The 21,394-nt window shown below is 41.2% G+C and overlaps 1 protein-coding gene across 5 annotated transcripts in view; it reads left to right on the top strand.

Moving 5' to 3' along the window:
• Positions 1-3,279: 3,279 nt before the first annotated feature.
• Positions 3,280-21,394, top strand: part of LOC310856255 (ankyrin repeat and IBR domain-containing protein 1-like) — a 47,179-nt gene continuing 29,064 nt past the window's right edge. For 2 of the 5 annotated variants that reach the window (XM_083761556.1, XM_083761552.1), the window contains exons 1-8: positions 3,280-3,561; positions 6,873-7,155; positions 7,869-8,169; positions 8,801-8,983; positions 11,745-11,862; positions 16,080-16,288; positions 18,381-18,469; positions 20,176-20,320. In XM_083761556.1, the coding sequence (XP_083617682.1) occupies positions 6,968-7,155; positions 7,869-8,169; positions 8,801-8,983; positions 11,745-11,862; positions 16,080-16,288; positions 18,381-18,469; positions 20,176-20,320 (1,233 nt within the window). In that variant the 5' untranslated portion in view covers positions 3,280-3,561; positions 6,873-6,967. Of the gene's footprint in view, positions 3,571-5,504; positions 5,556-6,872; positions 7,156-7,868; positions 8,170-8,800; positions 8,984-11,744; positions 11,863-16,079; positions 16,289-18,380; positions 18,470-20,175; positions 20,321-21,394 lie in introns of those variants that run through there. The other 3 variants (XM_083761555.1, XM_083761553.1, XM_083761554.1) reach the window with 3 other exon arrangements.

Below are 21,394 nucleotides of genomic sequence, written 5' to 3'. Positions count from 1 at the left end.
ATAGTTTGCCTCTGAAAATTTGGCCTTGGTTCATCTGTCGGAGATCTTCTTTCCAGTGTCATCAAAACCAGAAACTTGATCAGACTTTTGTTTTCTTTATGACACAGGTTACGTGGGGTAGGCTACAATAAAAGTAAGCATTACTTTCCTGAAATTCTACCTTCGTTTCATGAAAAGTAGCCTACATTTTGCGTTCAGCTTTTGAACAATCAGCTTCTATATAATTTCACTTTTGAAAGGGCAGAAGCGCATTTGTCTTTTTTGTCAACGTAATTATATTTTTTATTCATTGTTATATTTTATTTAATGTCATGTACAGTATTATTAAATAATTGCATTTGCCTTCACATTGAAGTTTCCTGTTTACAAAACTTGAGATGTTATTTATCAAAGGCTTGTCAATGATTCATTTGTGGACTGTATGATGTGAGGTATACATGCTGTGTTTTAAGATGTTACATTGCAATGTTCACAGATTTTATCATAAAATGCTTATTGGTTTAACAGGACATCCGGGTGTGTTTAATTTTCTAAATAAGGAAATGCTTGTTATAGGCTACTCCTATAATCAAATATAAAATGTTTTAAAGCTCCAATCCATAACTTTCATGTCCTACCCGGGTTCTGAACCCTGTGTTTCAATGCAATACAGATGGAGATGTGTCAGTGTAATTAGGGAGTAGGGAGACCACCTTTAACCACTGCAGCCTGTTATAATGTGTTAACATACAAAAACTAAAATAAAGCACATGCACAATCATTTTTGGGGAACATTTTCATATAAATAGGGCCCTTGCTTTGAATATATGAGAATATGAGCTAAATAGCTCTACTACAATTTTGGGTCAATATTTACAAGGCACATGCTCATTGATTTGAATCTTTAATTACAATTAAAGTCAAGTTTAAGTCAAGTGCTCATGCAGTGATCACAACAGTAACAAAAAGGATATCCTGCATTTAACCTGCATTCTGATTATTGCATATCTATTGTATGTACTCTGTCACACTCTAGTGGACATATTTAGTTATTACATGAATTACAAATTTCATCTGCACATTTTCCGACCTCAATGCAATGCTCACATTCACAAGAAAACAGTAGCTTTGTAGTACTTTCTGGCAAATCAATCAGTGGAAACGCACAACAGACTAGTATCGTCTTGCACGTCTCTTCTAAAAGCTACTAGGTATACGGTAACAGGTCATCTCGCCCCTTTGCCAACTCGCCCCCGCGAAAAGTGAAGTCGGCTCGCCCCGGAATTTCGAAAAGTGAAGACAGCTCGCCCCAAGCCGTGGATAGCCGTGGATAGACACACGCGCGCACACACACACACACACACACACACGCACGCACGCACGCATACACGCACACACACACACACACACACACACACACACACACACACACACACACACACACACACACACACACACACACACACACACACACACACACACACACACACACACACACACACACACACACACACACACACACACACACAGAATTACAGCAAATTTCAAGCACATGCAAACTCAATACAAAGACTGATAACTGTGAGTGGACGACCCAATTAAGCATTACACTTGTTTACAAGAGGGTCCACCTTGTTCAATTCATCAAAACATTTAGAGATGTACAAATAGACACTTCTATATAGTCAAAGAACAGAACAAGAATTCATCATAAAGGAGGTAAAAAGGGAAAAGTAACATATACAGTGAGGGGAAAAAGGGGTGGGCAGTGGGGGGGATTCAGACTTTACGGGGGCCAGTTTTGAATTGCAGCCGTCCATAGGTGCCCTTTGAGAGCAGTTTTGAAGGAATCTAGGGATTTGCATGTCTTAATGACTGTTGGTATAGGGCGTTCCACATTTTGGTGGCATAGGAGCGAAAATAATTTTGTCCCTTGTTTGTGCCGAATCTGTGTAGCATGGTCCATGGACTCCCTCTGGTGTTGTGGGTGTGGACTTCGTTAACATTAAGGCAGGTACATGGGTATCTTGGTGGTGTAACGAATCTTGTGGACCAGACCCATTGCAAGATGCTGTAATCTGTCGTCGACCCTAACATTCCAGCCTGTCAAAGTGGGCAGGGGTGAGGTGGGATCGGGGGGTGAGGCCAAGTAGGAGCCTGACCAGTTTGTTTTGGGAAGTCTGGAGCCTAGTTTTTAGGGCCTTTGAGGCCCTAAAAAAACAGTTAGAAATCAAAACTTAATTTTGAAGTAAGGTTTGTGTTTCTCTCTCTCTCTCTCTTCAATTCAAAAGAGCTTTATTGAGAAACATACGTTTACATTGCCAAAGCAAAAGTGGAACAAAAAACTATCAATATAAACAATGTACAGTATATACAAATACAGGGCTTGACATTAAGGCTTGTCCACTTGTCCGGGACAAGTATTAAATCTTCTCGGACAAGTGCATTAAAATTGTACACTTTGTACACTTTGTTTCTCTTTTTCTGTGCACAAAAGGCACTTGTCCGGAGCACGAGCACACAAATAGGCCTATACATTTTAAATGAACTATAACTGTAAGTTGGTTTTACTTGGTGAAGCATGTTTGAATATTAGGTGAATTTGAAAGTTAAAGGGGAATACCACTCATTTTCAACATTTTACTATGTCATTAATATATCTTAGAGCTGTCCAGTTCTTGGAAACACAGAATGGGGGGGACTATTTTATTATTATTTCTCAAAAAATTAATGACAAGCCCTGAAATACATAATTAATATAAATAGGAACATAAATCTCTCTCTCTCTCGAACCTGCTCGTCAATTAAGTAACTTTGATTAAGTAAATTGATTGATTGATTGATTGATTGATTGAAGCATTTATTAACAGTTTGCAGAATTACAGTACATTTCAAGCACAACTCAATACAAAAACTGTTAACTGTGAGTGGACAACAGCATAAAGCATTGCACTTGTTTATAAGACAAGAGGGTCCACCTTTTCAATTCATCATAACATTTAGACTTTAGAGACGTACAAATATACACTTCCATATAGCCAAAAACAGGAAATCATCATAAAGGGGGTAAAAGGGTGGAAAACATACGTTATCGGACTGATTCGGACATCACACAAAACTTTTAAACAGCGAGTCGTATCAGTCTGCGGCTGCCCATAAAAAGATTATATATATTTATTTATTTAAAGTCCAATCAACCGTTCCTCTGCTGGGACGCGCGCATGGGGGTTTTACTGAAACCTGGCAACCCATTGGGCAGGGGGCCTGTGTCGCGCACCGACAATAGCCGAACTAAAAGCTCACAACGCGTCGCAGCGCGACGCGTTGTGAGCTTGTAGATCGTCTACTTTCCGGTGCGCGACACCGACGCGCGACCAAGTACAACTTCAGTCAGTTCAGGCAGGCAGAGAGACAACGGGCGAGTTCAGTTGAGAGAGACATGAACAAAAACACCACACCATTGAAATTTTGAACACAACAACACCACATTGCTGAAGTGCAAGCTGAGCCTCGCTTTACAGAAGAGGCATACATGTATTTCCCTGTCCGCGTGGCAGTCTGAAGTCCACGGCCCTGCCGCCGGTGCCTCCGGTAAGTCTCAATTCTTTGTTTATTTCTGACTTCAGCAACTGTGCTAGCGAACTTGGCTACCTAGCCGTTAGCAGCACGAAACGCTAGCCTTCAATGACGTTAGTAGCCTAAGCATATGGAAGCTGTCTTTGTTGTTGTTTTTTAATACACTTTTAGACACCCGGAGACTTTGTGTGTAATGGTTGTTTTCAAGTTGAACGTTCGCCAGTGATATCGCCATACTAGCCCTGAAACATGACTGTCATGTGAACCATGGCTATAGCCATACTACCTAACTGTGCGTTAGCATGGATGGATTATTACGTATCATGATCACAACAATGATAAACAGTGTACACAGAAGGTACGTCAGAAAGGGCCTGGCGATGATGACGCCCATATACATTCACCATCAGCTACGTTCCAGGCGGCCAGTGGCAGCTATGCGGGACAGGCATTGTTTTCTTGTCATAACCTGTGGTGCCGTGTTAGCCTAGGATTTAGACTCTCGTAGAAAAATACCTCTACTCTACGAGAGTCTAAATCTTAGGCTAGTGTCGTGTTAATGTGGTTTAGTCATTGCTAGCCGCAATTTGCAACTCTAGATTATTTTCTATAATGGGATGAATCTAGAGTTGCAATACTGTAGTCCAGCATTGACTCCCCACTCATCCAATTTGCTTTTGCGTTCTGCTTGTATTAAACGACGTTAAACTCACCAACATTGCAGCTGTTTGTAGGGCAAGCTTGAATTATCGTCTTTCAATCTGCCAAGCGTTTGTTTCATAATAATCCACCGTATGATTCATGTTGTCATACGGTGTTATGTTATTCACTTGTTGTTATGAGCTACTTTCTTATAATTTGTACTAGACCTAGAATGCCTGTGATCATTTAATTATACTTTTTCATAAATTTTCATGTATCAGAGGCATAGAACGGTCTAGCCCTAGAACGGCTCTTGTTGTTACATACAGTATGTACAGTATTTCACATACAGAGCCATAGAACAGAGCCATGATTTGTGGTAGACCGTTACCATATGTGGCATGAATGTGATAAATGCTCCGTTTGTACTCACCCATTAAATTATTCCAAAGACGTGGAGTGAAAAATGGTCCTCTAGTTTTATATCCATGTGAAAGTTCTGGCACAAAACGCGTATTTAGTGAATTATCTCCACTTTTTCAAGAGATGCACACGGACATCTTTCTCTCCGCGCGAGGGGGGGGCACTGGAATATCGATGAACCGATTTTAGATACTTCCTGTTGTCATCACAAATTGACCGGAGAAACACAAAAGTTTGGGTCACACAATTGGCAGGTGCTTTGCGATAGGTGCTGGGTAATTAATCACACCACCTGCCAATTGTGTGACCGCAAACTTTTGTGTTTCTCCGGTCAATTTGTGATGACAACAGGAAGTATCTAAAATCGTCCCCTCGCCGGAGAGAAAGGCGTCCGTGTGCATCTCTTGAAAAAGTGGAGATAATTCACTAAATACGCGTTTTGTGCCAGAACTTTCACATGGATATAAAACTAGAGGACCATTTTTCACTCCACGTCTTTGGAATAATTTAATGGGCGAGTACAAACGGAGCATTTATCACATTCATGCCGCATATGGTAACGGTCTACCACAAATCATGGCTCTGTTCTATGGCTCTGTATGTGAAATACTGTACATACTGTATGTAACAACAAGAGCCGTTCTAGGGCTAAGAACGGTCCCACTTACTTTCTGGTCGGGTTCCAAATTGGAACATGTTAAAGTTCTACCACAAATCAAGGAGGGTGTATGTGAATGCTCTTGTATGTGAAATACTGTACATACTGTATGTAACAACAAGAGCCGTTCTAGGGCTAAATTTGTACATAATGCAGGAGGCAGCAGCAAGACCCGTTAATAAAAACTCCAACACTTAGAAAAAGAATCATTTTATGAAACAAGCGCTTGGCAGATTGAAAGAGGATAATTCAAGTTTGCCCTACAGCTGCAATGTTGGTGAGTTTAACGTTGTTAATACAAGCAGATCGCAAAAGCAAAGTGGATGAGTGGGGTGTCAATGGAGGGTATTGCAACTCTAGATTCATCCCATTATAAAACAAATCTAGAGTTGCAAATTTTGGCAAAGTCAGACTCATTGCCTGCCTTTCAGTTAGATATTTAACAAGTAGGTCAAAATGGGGCTATTTAACAAGGCCACACAATATTTGGATATATATGCGACAAAGTGTGCACTGTGTTTACTATGCCTTATGCACACATGCAACTTGCAATGGGCCTGGTCTACAAGATTCGCTACACCATTAAGATACCCATGAGACGTCAACAATCCACATAAAAAAAAAAAACAGATTCGGCTCAAATAAGGTGTCAAATTAATTTAGCTCCTATGCCACTAAAATGTGGACTACCCTACCAACAGCCGTTAAGAAATGTGAATCCCCTAGCCTCCCCCAAAACCGCTCTCAAAGCATTTGTATGTCTTTAAATGTTTTGATGAATTAAAAATGGAGGACCCTGATGTAAACAAGTCTTAAGGTCCCTGCACACTGCTGCATTTTGAGATTCTTAGCAGCATTTTTTCGCCTGTCACTGTACCCTACCCATTCTTAATAACATTTTATTTTTCAATCAATCAGAGTGTATTCACATTCACAACAATTGTCTTTCTTTCTTTCTTTCTTAGTCAACCAATGCTGTATTTTTTTGTCTAAAGTTAGAAACGTCGCATGTCTCTGTCTCTACATTACAATGTTATTTCTATTTGTGGATTTTCCTGAGGAAGACTGCAAAATTGCTTTATTGCCAAGCAAGGTACACAATTGCATCCCAACGCCTACACATTCATGGCATATGGTGGAGGTTGACATGATATTATGCTGACTCTCTGCATGTTATTTTTGTGTTCGGGGCATCATGCTCCACATTGAGCACTGGTCTCAGTGGGATGACCAGGGTTGGCAGGGAGAGACGGAAGGCCCTGGTGATGCCAGAGGAAGTCTTGTCCCGTACTCCACATGAGCTCAGATGGCACAATGTTGATTCACTGAAAACAAAAACTAGTAGGTGATGCACTGGTTGCAGCGCCACAGCAATTTGTTGATTCAGAGCAGCTTGTTCATCCTAGGAGATGCTGTTGATGTTTCAAAGGAGTAGACCGAATTCATGGTAAAAATAAATACAGAGTGGATGAGAGGTTGAGATAAAGGTCTTGGATATCAGCCCTTTTAACCAAGATCAAAGTTGGACCGAAATTTGATGGGATCTGAATCATCTAATTTGAGTTCTCTCTTTCTCGCTGTGCGCTTTCCTAAGGATGTTCAGCATGCTGGCCATTTTCACTTGGACAGGCTGAAGACAATTGAGAGGCTGCTCCCGAAGTCAGAGCTCGGAACTGTGAAGAGGAAGAGATGGGGAATACAGCCACAAAATTTCGCAAAGCTCTCATCAACGGGGATGAGATGTTGGCCTGTCAGCTGTATGAGAGCAACCCACAGTTCAAGGAGGCTTTGGATCCCAACACTACGTATGGAGAGCAGTACCAGCACAACACGCCCCTGCACTACGCTGCCCGGCATGCCATGGCGCGCCTACTCAGGTCAGAAGCTGCTAGAACTTAAGCTAAGCTAACTATATTACTGATTTAGATTTTATGTTGTATGCAAACCACAAACATATACTCCTAATAGTATATTATTTAGGGGAGTGATTTTATAAATATTTGGTAATTTGTTGATCATTTTGAAATGAGAGAAATTGAATTGATATTTACCATTCCATAATTGAATGTTTCATCAATTTTGTTAATGACATTGCTCGTTTATCCTGTCTTTTATATGGTATGTCTCTATTTGTGTACTCCTGGTTGCATCCAGTACTGTATACTGCCGTGTCAGAAAATGCTCTCATGTTTTCGTGTCTGTATGAACACATGCCCCTCCACATAGCCATATGGTAGTGGCACATGGGAGTTCTGCATGCTGTGCTGGGATAGGATGGAACTCCTAGAGCCATCTATTCTGCAGTGAAGATTATCTTCTTTGGCGTGTCTCATTGTTCACTCCGTTTAGCCCCTATTCCCCCATCTCTAATGAGCTTCTTGCAAATGGGAAAGAATTTTGCATTCCCATTTGAGTTAAACTGACTACTTGATTGGGGGAATGCAAAGTGTTAAAGCAAGAAGATGCACATGCTTTCAAATATTTACCTACAAGTTAATTAAAAAGGGAACATAAATAAGGGAACATGTGGGTTTTGTACAATAAAAGTTAAACTGACTTGCTTAATGGACCAATTACATTTTCCCTTCAGGTCTTTTCTTTTCAGCAAAGATGGGAACCCCAACAAGCGCAATGTGCACAATGAGACCTCCCTGCACCTTCTGTGCATGAGCCCCCTGATTCTAACTTCAGAGGGGGTCCTGCATACTCGGATCATACGGCCATATGAGGATGAGCATCGTCGGGCTGAGTGCCTCCAGATCATCTTGACATGGACAGGCGCAAAGCTGGACCAGGGAGAGTATGAGAGTGCTGACATCAATGCCACAGACAACAAGAAGAACACTTGTCTGCACTATGCTGCTGCCTCGGGCATGAAAATCCTTGTAGAGGTGAGGGCTTCCATGAAGGGTACCGTATGGAAATAACACGATCTTTCTACCCTGTAGCTACCGTTCAGTCCATCCTTCTGAAAAATCTGTCTTAATTAGTAAGGATTAAAAGGTGGATGAGTGTGGACTGGGGACAGTGATAGTAGTCAAATACAGAGGGTAATTTAGTGGCGACGAGGGAGGCTGGTATGTTGTTAGCACAGATTATTTAATCACCCACTGTTGTCAACTATGCATTTTAGGGGAGAGTTACAGAGAGAAACAATGGCCGGCCCCTTAGTTCAACCAAGGCAAAGAGTTTGATCAGCCCTTGGTGAGAAGGGTGTCAGTGAAGATGCAATACAACAAAATACTTGCATACTAAATCCTGGTCCTAAATACTTCTTGTCTGGGGTACCGGTGGATGTGTGCCTCAGCCTGTCACAGTACCTACCGGTCTTAAGATCTTGAATACAGTTTCCTATAAATGTGTGGGTTTGAACAATTGCCCTAATTTGATGTATGAGGTGGACTAACAGACTGATATGCAATTTAATATTTTCTAGTGGTGTATTCAGGAATAAATGTAATCATAAATTAGTTAAGTGAACTCCTTTTAATGACGTTCCAATATTCTCCACCCGTCATGCAGTTCCTGGTGCAGAGAGATGCAGACCTGTTTGCGGAGAACGAGAACCGTGAGACACCATGCGACTGTGCTGAGAAGCAACACAACAAGAATCTGGCCCTCAGCCTGGAGTCCCAGATGGTCTTCTCCCTGGCCCCCGAAGCAGAGGGCATTGAGGCAGAGTATGCAGCTCTCGACCGCCGAGAGGTACAACATACCAATAGCAAATGAACAAATTATACCCATGTACTGCGTAGTAAAATCCAGAGTGCTAATTCAGATCTGAGTGTACAAATATAACCAAATGATCTGTACGTACTTTTGAGATGGAAAATATTAACATGTGTATTCTGCTGTGTAGGAGCTGCACTTGGTTTTCCGAAGTGTACCGAAGTCAGACAAAAAATGTTGGTCACTGGTCTTAGAAACCTGTTGATTAATAACTAAACCTGATTAACCACTTAAACCCTACATACTCGTGGGCAAAAGTATCTGCTCTCCTCTCGCCAAGTCTAAAAGTCTGTAGTGAAAATATCCACTGAACACTGAAATCATTATTTTGTTCTTTTAAACATGAGTAAATAACACTCTCCCTTTGGTCTGTGTGGACCTGAGCTTAAAAATCAGTTCATGGAAAACTGCAGCTGGAAGTCTGCGTTTGACACCACAGACATACACTTGAAGCATTTCACAGGACAAATTTGCAGATGACCCACATTATATATGATCTCCTCACAACACAACAACAACTTGGATTTGGGTATAAAATCAGCTGAATGTCCCTTAAGCCATTTCCTTGGGAAGTGGATCATAAAAATCCTTATATGTGAACACATTGTATGTCGGATTTATAAAGCTGCACATTCGGCAGATTTTGTGCACGGTTCGCTACAAATGGAGAAACACCTTGAAATGAAACATCTGGTGTATCTATAGGACTTGTGCCCACTCCACCACTTACTAGACCTGTCAAGGAGGAGAAGGGCAAATACTTGCAATTTCACAGATTTTGTTGTATAGGCAGACTTCTCAGACGGCATGCGAACAGCTGTCATTGTGGATGAGGTGGCATGACCATTAAGCATGGCTGTGAATATTCATAGCTCCCATACCGTTAATTCATCGCTTTGAGTGAAGTCTTGGAAAGAGACCTGCAACTCACTTTTCAACTGTGATATTTGGTCCTTGTACAGGAGATGTGCTGGGTTGCTTTGGGAGAATTGCACCTGCGACATGTCTAATGTAATTTGGAAGGCACAGATGCTGTTGTATTCTGTAACAAGGTTGTTGCGGCCATGACAAGTCACACACACTGGTTCGTTAGCTACCCTTTGTTTTCTACAGTACCAACAGCAAACTGCCTGGAGAGATAGCAGTGAGAAATCAGCCTGAGAGTGGCTGTCTTACAGATACATAATTTCTTACCCAAATCATCCATTCGGCTGACCCTTTTTATGAGCCCTATGGCCTGCACTGAAACAAAAAATGTGTTTTCGCAATGAGGGAAGGGCACAATAACATAATTCAATCAGCAGCAATTTAATAATGGCTCTAGTAACTAGTCTAACTACTAGTTAATTAATATGATGTGTCATATGACCCCAACAAAGTCTATGAAACAAATCTCCCAGAACTTTGTCAGAGGCCGTCTTTGGACAGAAAGGTCAGCTACCAGTGAGCATCTCAAACTAAGCATTCCAAGACATTCTGGCTCTCCACAACATAACTCTTTCACAATTACATAATTTGTTTTGTCTGGGACAGCAAGTATTAAAAATCACATAAAAAAAAAGTCGAAAGTGCATAACTCGGATGGTAAAGATGACGGGCACATTACTGTCGACTGATAATATATGACCCATAACACACTATAAAGTTGAGCTGTAGTCGTATTAAAAAGGGTTTCTAAAATCATGCTTTGTCTACACAATAATTGGGTTTAATAATTTATGAGAAAATCTACTGTGAATTGTATGTGGGTGTTAGGATAAAAGGATTGTGAAACACTCCTTAGCTGTATTTGATGTTTTTGTCCCTGAGAGTTATAACTAGTAACTACCCTATTACATATCACAGTCCATTGCTGTAGTTATTCTCTTGAGTACGTAAGACACATAGCATGTCATAACGTAGTTGCTGTTGTTGGGGTATATCGGCCCCATACATGGAATTTGTCATAGGCTACATGCAATTAGCCGTTCAACAGTTACTAGCCTTGGGCTACTGTTAAATTAATGGCATAAAATGTAGGAAGGTAAAGTTGGTCTTTTAGACTCATTAATTTAAAGGAGTTCAATATGACTGCTGATAAAGACCCATTATCAAAGGCTTAGGCCGGGGCTGCTCTTTTACCTCACATTCATCAATAAAGGATCAATCCATATTTTGGAACAAATTGGTCATCAACAAAGGAGGTGAACTTTAGTACACGATCACGATGCTTCCGCTATTGATTGTGTTATCGACAGTCTGCTTGCTGCCTTGCGTAATGGATATAAAAGTCTGCCGGCAAAATCTTTTCTGTGTCATGAAGTCTGCAGTCCTTCTGTGTCTTGTTAGAATTGACGAGGGCTAGTTATCTATTCTTGGATAGCATTCCAGCGGCCTACTTGGTTCTTGAAATCAGCTGACCGCTTTGTAGCGCAGGTGTGTGCTTGGTAGACCTTTTTACACGTGCACTGATTATCAGTGTTAATGTTTGCTATGAGGCATGAGATGTCTATCTCCATTTTGTTATCTAAGTGGGTTTGTGTTTACACCAATGCTGGTTGAGTCATGCACTGGAACAAAGTCTTTGCTTTGTATTTTGATACCTATGCTCCTGCTACTCTCTCTGCCTTATTTTTATGATCTTACATTCTCTCAACTCTGTCTCCCTCCCCTTCTGCCTTCCACCCTCTCCCTGTTTTTCTTTGTTTTCCTCGTCCGTCTTCTTCCCTCCCCTTCTATCCTCTCCTCTCCCTTCTAGTTGTATGAGGGCCTAAGGCCACAAGAACTGAGGAGATTGAAGGACATGCTGATAGTGGAAACAGCTGACATGCTCCAAGCCCCACTCTTCACTGCAGAAGCGCTTCTGCGGGCCCATGGTACACACACACACACACACACACACCACACACCACACACCACACACCACACACCACACCACACAACACACACACACACACACACACACACACACACACACACACACACACACACACAGAGTTTACTGTTATTTACCAGTGCTTCGTCCACCACAAGTGGGTACCGAAGCTGGGAGGAGCAATGGTTTGTTCCTGCTAAACGTGGCTTTGTGTGACTACTAGGGATGGGTATCGTTAGGATTTTTTCGAGACCGGTACCGATTCCGGTTCTGCTTATCGATTCCGGTTCTTAACGGTTCCCTATTTCGGTTCCAAAATGGTATAAAATAACTTAAATAAGGTCAAATGTTTATTTAACAAAAAAGCTCAATGTCAATTTGAGTATATATATAATGTACAATGAATAGTGTAACATCCTCTCCTTTATTGAGCCATTTGTGGATAATATAGTGATTATTTTAAATATAATATATCTATTCTGTATTTACCCAGGGCAATAGTGTTGTAGGCTACTTCTCTTACTACTAACTACTGACAATGACAAATAAAAGCATGTCTGAGATCTGAGAGCAACACGCACACACACACACACACACACACACACACAAATTAGCATCGCTAATGGAGGGGGGGGGGCATCTCCAGCCGATAGGTGAGAACGGCTATTTTTCGTGGCACATTATATGTTTAATCAAACAACAAGTTTACCTCCTTACTCATTGTTTGGGTCGGGAGCTTACAGTCTATGGTCGGGAGTCGGCTGTCTGTGTAGATCAGGGTTCCCCAATAGGCGGCCCGCGGGCCATTTGCGGCCCACAGAGCGCCCCCTTGTGGCCCATGAAAGAATTTCCAAAAAAAAAACCAATGTTTTTTTTTTTTTTTAAGGGTCCCAGATATAAATGGCATTAAATGGGGGTCAGTAGCCTATGCATGTCAAACTGGGCATCCTTTTCAAATGGGGTCTTGCCCTGAAAATGAATTTTCAGGGCTCGACCTCGCGCGTGCAGACTCGGCCCCCAGCCTGGTACGCTAGTCAAAATATGGCCCTTGAGGAAAGTTAATTGGGGAACCCTGGTGTAGATCATGACTTATCATCATGCAGTTAGATATGGGCGCTGCGCTCCAGTGAAATTGTACAGCTGAGAAAGATTAGTTAATTTGTGTCGGATAAACTGCGTTCAGACCTGAATATATATTCTCCTCGGTTCGTCTCGTTTGTACTGCGGCAGGTCGCGCTGCGCCTGTTTGCGCAATTATCGTCTTTGCGTTGACTTTGCAGGCAGGCAGAGAGAGAGAAAGAGAGGGGATTCGATTGAGCCAAAAGAAAGTAATACTTTATTATCGCACTACTAATAGCCGCCCGGCGCCCGTGCCTCAGTGTTGAGACGGAGTAAAAATAAATAAATAAACGTCTCTACACTCCTCGACAACTCCATGCAGAGAAATAGCCCCGCCTCTGCAAGCCACAAGCCCACAACGCGTCGCTGATGCAACGCGGTGTAGGCTTGTAGATCAGCTCTGTTCCCTGCGCTTCTATTAAAAGGGTAGAAAATAAATAAATAGCGTGTGACCGCGTGTCTGTGAGAACCGATAGAGAGAACCGAAATTGAATTATTGTAATGGGTACCCGGTACCCAGGCACGTTCGGTTCGGTACATACTTGGTCCCGAGTTTCGGGACCCACCCCTAGTGACTACTGACTACTAGGTTGGGCTTGCTGGATGTCTGTCAGAAGCAGTTGAGGGGTGAAAACACCTGCATGCAACATACACATGGCATTCACTCATGACATGCACACACATCTCACAATCACACAAACCAATAAGTAGCCTATATTAGTGTTCGATATATCGATTCTGAAAAATTAAAACGGTTCGATATGTCTTTTCCATAGTATCGATACTATCGATACTGTCCCGCTCCGTCGTCCCGTTGGTTGAGACATGCTCCCCAGCCACACACAGGCTCAGAAGGGAGTACAGCCCCCTCCAAACTGAGCCTTGAGGGAGGGGAGGGGCCGTCAGCCCGTCACCGTCAGTCCTCAGACAGAGCAGCGCACAGCGCAGCACTCACAGACAGTACACTGTGTCGTTCTCTCTGTGACAAGTTCTGTCTCCACGCTGTGTTAACTTCTTTAACGTATCTGGTCGCTCATATTTCTTTATGTAAGATAAAGAATCCGATGTACACGGAAAGCTAAAGTTGACAGTTGCCAAAGCCCGCATACAATTACATCCTACTTGTTGCTGTCATAGCGATAAGCTAACTAGCTAAAGCTATCAACAGTAAACACATATAGCTAGGCTAGCAAGCTAACGTTGCAATCGGTTGCTGTGTGTGTATGTGCGTGTGTGCGTGCGTGATTCTGGATATTAATAATACTACTAATAAAAAGAATAGTTTGAGTAGGCTGGCCTTAGACAAGATGCATTGAATAATATCTGAATAGATTATCAAACTTTATTTATTTTGATTTATTTTTTATAATTATAAATGATAAAGATTACAAATAAGTATAGTTATAAATAAGGAATAGAAACCAAGATGATGTGGTTGACTGGTCAGAAAGAAATTAAATGCTGTTGTGCTTATAATCCATAGTTATTTATAATAATAATTATAATAATAGGCCTAATAATAATAAAAAGAATAAAAATGTAAAAAAATATGAAAGTGCATAAGACTGCACAGCTTTTATTTGTAATATATGTTAAACCCTCAGAAATCGCCGTGGTATCGAAAATGGTATCGAAATATCAATACTTTTCCAAATATCGTATCGAAGTTGAAAATCCAGTATCGTGACACTAGCCTATATATTGTGCAGGCTAATTTATTTATTATTTATATACAGGTGGTACATATACATATTTATTTTAGGTCAGCTTAGCTCATTGTTGTTGACATTGGTTTGTATCAGTAGCTGCTTTCACGTCTGACATTTGAACACTGCCTCTTTTGGGTTATGATACATTAGGGCCTAACCCTTTCGTCCATAATTCCTCCCAATGGAGAGAGGGAATTTCAACTAACACCTGGGATTCGAGTTCGACCCTGGGTCTCACCCAGTAGAAACCAAATATCTACCGCTCAGTCAATTGGGAATCCTTTCTTGATCAGGGGAGATATTGGGTGTATGAATTTGAGGCATGGCTACACGTCAACAAGTAGGTGCCCAATTGGCTGACACATTCTCCATGCCCCCAGACATCAACCATTAGCCTTGAATTACCCCAGTGATGTTCCTCCAACTTGGCCGTGGGCAAATAGCTGAATTTATATTTCGAGTGCGTGTTTCAGCGATAATGTCACGGTTTTGATTTGTTTTGGCCTTCATAGCCAGTTCTAAAACATTGCATAACTCAGTCTAGCTAAAATTATGTGTGGGAGTTTAAAAAAAAAGTGTCACAGTTTTGATTTGATTTACAGTTCTGTGCACTGAGTTGCTGGCTGGCAAACTTGTGTGCTACATATAAGACTCCAGGGAGGTTGACCCCAGGATGTTGCTATATTTATTCACCTATATTAATGTAGTCAATGTGCTTGCAAATAGTGATGCAACTTTTATTTCTTACTCTGGGAATTGGGTTTTTTACAATGTCATCTCATTTGTCTTTAATGGAGAGTAATTTATTTCACATTTGCTAAAGTCTTTCCTTTTTTCCCAGTGTTCTGATTACATCCATTGTTGCTTTCTATCTTTCTTCCTTGCTGTCTTTCTTTCTCATTCTTGGGATGCCACATCTTTGGGCTGAAATTGAATTGCTCATGCATGGTTTATGGCTTATTGAGGTCTAAATGTGAAGACGTGTATTTTCAAAGCCCTTTTATTGGCCCAAAGCATACGGTCAGATTCACAGATTGTAGTTGGAGGTGGGTGAGGAAAATTGTTGCTTTGTTATCTAATAGAAGTCATTTAGCTGCATTTGACTGGTGGGTAAATTAGTCAACATTTTCAAAGGCCTTTTAAAAGCTTATAGCAAAAGTTTGAAGACTTGATGAGTACACAACTATCATACTGTTCAGAAGTATGCATTCAGAAGCCACAGAAAAACAACAGACCCCTTGGTTTATGATGGAATATAGATATTTATTTTGGTCTCCTCCTTTCATTATCTTCTCAATTTCCAGATCAGCGTTGAAAACATTTGTCCACGTTTCATCTTCCTGTACTGCTAATTCAGTCTTGTTTTCTATTTATCCCTCTCTTCTCTCAGACTGGGACAGAGAGAAGCTTCTAGAAGCCTGGATGACAAATGCAGAGGACTGCTGCCAGCGTTCAGGTGTACAGATGCACAACCCACCCCCTAGTGGCTACAATGCCTGGGACACGTTGCCCTCACCTCGGACACCCCGTACCACCCGATCGTCCATAACTTCTCCGGAACAAATCAGCCTTACCCCAGCAGATGAGGACTCCACTATGGTGAGATGCACACACTCACTCACTCACACTCTCTCTCTCACTCGCATTGCTTGCCTCCATGCCCCTTACGCAAAATGTATCTGTCCTCTGGCTCCAACTTAACACCTTCTTCAATGTGCTTTCGCCAATAGTATCCCCTCCACCTATAGCATCGCGCCTGCTTCCGTTTGTGAAAGGCGCCATTACTGTCCGTCCCTCCGTTCGTCTACAAAGTAATTTCTCTTCAGAAGCATTACTATACAACCTCGATACAGCATGACCTCAGACATGATCCCAGAACGTCCGCGTTGTTCAATCACTGCACATGCCGCTAACATTCTGACAAAACACAGCCCAGAAACAGGAGGTCTGCTCCTGCCTTACCTTCTTCCGATTGGCTAAGGTCGATCACGTGACAAGTGTGTCGACGCACTGCAAGGCGTTTTGTTTTAAACTAGTGAGGGCCCATGAACCTCTAGACTTAATACAATTCTTCCTTTTACAGTACAGACGATCTTCCTTTGTTTTGGTAGAGCTAAAGTGAGATAAGACATGATGTCTTGAAATACACGTTTTTAGTTAGAGAAAAGCAGTCTGTCTTCTACGTGTGATATTTGCAATCTAAGTGTTACAAGTGTATCTAACCTAAGTAGGAGTAGTTAATGCAGGGTAATTGAAGTTTGCACCATGCAGCTGCATTATCTAAGACATTAAATATTGAATCTGGACTAATTGGCACTCCTAAATTACTCTTATAGGGACCAGTGACGACTTGATTCGGACTTCACTGCATTGTTACATATAAACTCACATGAGGGTACGAAGCATATAACAATTTGAACTTCGAATTGTAGCTGTCTGACAACTGCATATACACATAAAACCAGTTACTGTAAGATTTCGTTTTCGTGACAAATGCTCTGCACAAGAATGCTAGACACAATTGAATGCAAAGTTCCTTACACAGCTGTTTTAACGAGTAGTTATAGGGTGATCACAAAGCTGAAGGATCTCACAAAAAATAAAAAGGCAATAAAAAGTAGCCTAGAGATCTATTTGGGGCAGCTAGCGCTTGTGGAACTGTCTGTGTTTATGAGATATTTGATTTATGATAATGGCAGTCATGCGGTTCCCCTCAAACATATAAAAAGCGGTAGCATATTCATGGATCAGAGCCAAAAATAATATGCATACTACCAGTACAACAATACAAATCAATACCATACAGTACAAGCGTTGTAGTCTTTATTTAATTATTCTAATAAAAAGCCTTCTTTACAATCTACCAAACAACACTGTTGATGAATAATGGTATAGGCTGTCACAGACTTCATTTTTATTATTTTAAACAGTTAGTTTATGAGGTTGTACTATGGTTTGAGTGTATCTGCCAGTAGTGCCAGTTTATTGTGAGGCTGACAATGCAAAGCCTTGAAGTTGTGGTGCCAATCGACCAGTTCTTCTCGAGGGCCCGATTAAAGGTTACAGTTGATTCTATCACATGAATGAGCCCTTTTATGAATCAATAGATACATTGTTGAGGTACAATGGCTTCCTCTGTGTCCATTGTTGTCCCCCGTCTCTAAATATATCAAAGCCAAATGTGTGTCTCTCTTTGTATCGGTTCGTGTCTGTATTTTGAGTATCAGTGGGTGTGGGAAAAATATATCCTTGGCTCAAGTAGTAATCACAGTACAGGGAACAATACAATACAGGGAACCACATGAAAGACCTTGTATTGTCAAGGTCTTGCATATGGCAAAGCCCTTTATCTTTGTTTTTTTATCAGTGGGCACACATTATTTCACACTTTATGTAATGATAATATTACATGATTTTGAGCAGATGTTGTGCCCTTTCATCTATGCCTCACAACTTTTGATGATCAAAGTAAACTTCATAGACTTGCTCTTGGCTTTTAGTGTGAATTCACAATCAATCTGTGAACTTGAGCGTTCAGTTTCATGGCAGATGGGGTTTTGTTAAGTTAAAAGTAAAAGTGCATGAAACATATGTTTTGAGAGTAAACGTTAAATCCCTTAAAAAGAAAATCTGAACTATACAAATTGAAAAACAACTTGCTGAATGTTTCTCTTCTGTGCTTCTCTGATAGTGTGGTATCTGCATGTGTTCCATCTCCATGTTTGAGGAACCTGTTGACATGTCTTGTGGTCACGAGTTCTGCCGAGCATGCTGGGAAGGGTGAGTTATATTCTCACATCTACATCTAATTTCAGTTAGAACGACATTCAGGTTTTACTTATTCACACAAGCCCAGCTAAAGCTAAACCACTCATGTCAGTCTTTGCTCACTTTTAGTTATAAGAATACTCAATCATATCAATCATTATGTAATCATATTAAATATGACCTGCAATCTAAAAGGGAAACATGACTTTTTAGCAAATAAGATGCATATCCAATCTCTCATTCAGGTGCTGGACAAACAAGAACTGTCAAACGGTGACTCACATGTTGCGCAAGGGCGCCATCTATCGCAAACCACTGAAAGCACAAACTTGTCTTTCTGTATTTGGCGCTCTGAACCTTGGAAGAAAAGTACAGAAAATCTAATACTTGGCACCCAAAGAGTTGAGCATTAAATCTTTAGACTTTAGAATAGTTGGAAACGGATGTAATGTCTGAAATTAATTGCTTTGACACACCTTGTGGTCCTGTGTGCTTCAGGCATTCAGAGACTGTATTAATATAACCTCACCTTATTCTTTCTGCACCTATTTTTTGAGGTTTTTCTGCACCTATATTTGAGCATACAAGGACAAAAGTTAGGACACCAATTATGATTCGCCGGAATGTGATGATGTATGATAAGAGCGTCCCTCACTTCACACACTTCTTTTTCGTTTTTGATGCTGCTTTGGTCTATGTCCGAGAAGCACCTTGTGACCTGCCATCATCCTTAAAATTGGTTTTTGGGCGTGAACTCTATATACTGTATATGCTCTATATCTATATAACCTATTCCTGTTCAATGGGGGGGATCTAATCGTGCAGATCTTAGGATCCACATGGGAAAGGTGTGGATCTTGGACTTCATTATGTGTTTTTTCTGGATCTGGGCCCACTTGAAAATTTCAAACTGTTTCTTGGTCATCTGACTACACTTCAGAGCATGTTTATTTCATTGATCAATCGAGTGTGTTCCGACTTGGATCAATGAAACTAACGTATGTAGTACACATTTTGAGCCTTAATCGTGATTCTGTCGTAAATGTACGTTTTACGGCGTGCGTTTACGGTAAGCCTCGTTTATCGCCTCTCACCGCATCCATCTTGGAACGGATGAAAAAAAACCTTGAATAAGAATCATCCGCGTTCCTTAGAGTCCCGTAATGACCACGACCTTTAGCAGCGTTTATCTCGGAATTAAAGCTTGGATATGAGAGGAAGCATGATCTTAGGATATCAATAAAAAACCTTGCACATTGCTCCGGTTAGCAGATTAGTGTCCTCCATGCTAGTTCCATGCTAGATCGACCCGCTGTTTAGCATCGGCTAATACTTCCGGTTCAACAGCAGCGTCACGGCGTCCTGAATTTGTAGTTTTAGCAGTTTTTGCGTATTTATTGGTATCACAATGAAAGATCACTTTATAAGAAAAAATTCCATGACATTTAATTACCAACTATTTCCCTAAATATTAATGTTATTTTTTCATTAAAATATTAATCTAATCTCAATTATTTGAGATAACCCTAACCCTCCTGCAATATCCTCATGGCTGAGAACCAGTGGTCTGGTCTATGACACATCTGCGACATACGACTCCAGATCCAACGATTGTCTCAAAGGGTGAAACAATATCATCTTGTCTAATAAACACCCATCGGATGTAAACATTTCCCAGCTAAATGCCATTTCTAAAGCATTCATGCATTACCTCCCAGGTTTCTCAATATAAAGATCCAGGAGGGTGAGGCACATAACATCTTTTGTCCAGCCTTGGACTGCTTCCAGCTGGTTCCTGTGGAGGTTATAGAGAGCGTGGTGTCCAGGGAGATGGACAAACGCTACCTCCAGTTTGATATCAAGGTAATACACACATGTACATACACACACACCTCCAGTTTGATATCAAGGTAATACACACATGTACATACACACATACCTCCAGTTTGATATCAAGGTAATACACACATGTACATACACACATACCTCCAGTTTGATATCAAGGTAATACACACATGTACATACACACATACCTCCAGTTTGATATCAAGGTAATACACACATGTACATACACACATACCTCCAGTTTGATATCAAGGTAATACACATGAAAGTACGGTGTTGGGCAATGACAAAGCGGCAAGATAATTGTCTCAGATTTCAAAGAACATTTTATGCTTAAATAAAGATGATTATCTTGCCACATAGAGTAGATTTCTTAAAATAGGATTTGACACCTTTACTCATCAGGAAAATTACATAGAGAAGCTCTCTTTTAACAGAGAGTACGCTGCAGTGTTTAATAGAAGTGCTATAGACGAATCCACGGAGCGGTACCCTGGGCGCAGCCATAGCTGCTGTGTACTATTAAGCACAGCTTTATACTGCAGCACTGATTAGCTACACCTGGCCTACAGTTCGTCTATACCAGTGGCTTTCAACACTTTTCATATCAAGGTCCATTATGTGCTTTTTCATGATTTGTAATAAAGTGTGCTTTTTCCTTTTGCTTAATATTTGCTGTTTAGAGTATAGCTTTTGCTATTTCATTCTCCTCCTCTGGGCTGTCACACACACATGTAGCATCGGAGTGGTTGATTGAGTGCCTATATGCATATCTATGCAATTACCTGTGTATTAACTGATTGGCACTGCTAATTGCCTCATTGCAAAGCTTTGTTCTTGTTGCTATATAATGAGTTTGTTCGGTGATTTATGGTTATTTAACACAAACTGCAACGTTCGGTAATACACCGTTGTACGGAGATGTATAGAGCGGCTGCGCGTCTCTCAGTGCAGTGATATTCCTCCTCCGAGAAATGACAGTTACCATGTGGGGGTCCACAGGGGTCCCTGGAACATCCAGACCCCCAGGAACGCACCCAGGGGGCCGGGTCGGTTCCGGCGAGCCGCCCCGCGTCCGAAACGTTTGAGCAA

This window comes from Protomyctophum parallelum, assembly GCF_964188405.1.
Source record: "Protomyctophum parallelum genome assembly, chromosome: 3".
Taxonomy (NCBI): Eukaryota; Metazoa; Chordata; class Actinopteri; order Myctophiformes; family Myctophidae; genus Protomyctophum; species Protomyctophum parallelum.
This window is presented reverse-complemented; position numbering and strand designations above follow the sequence as displayed.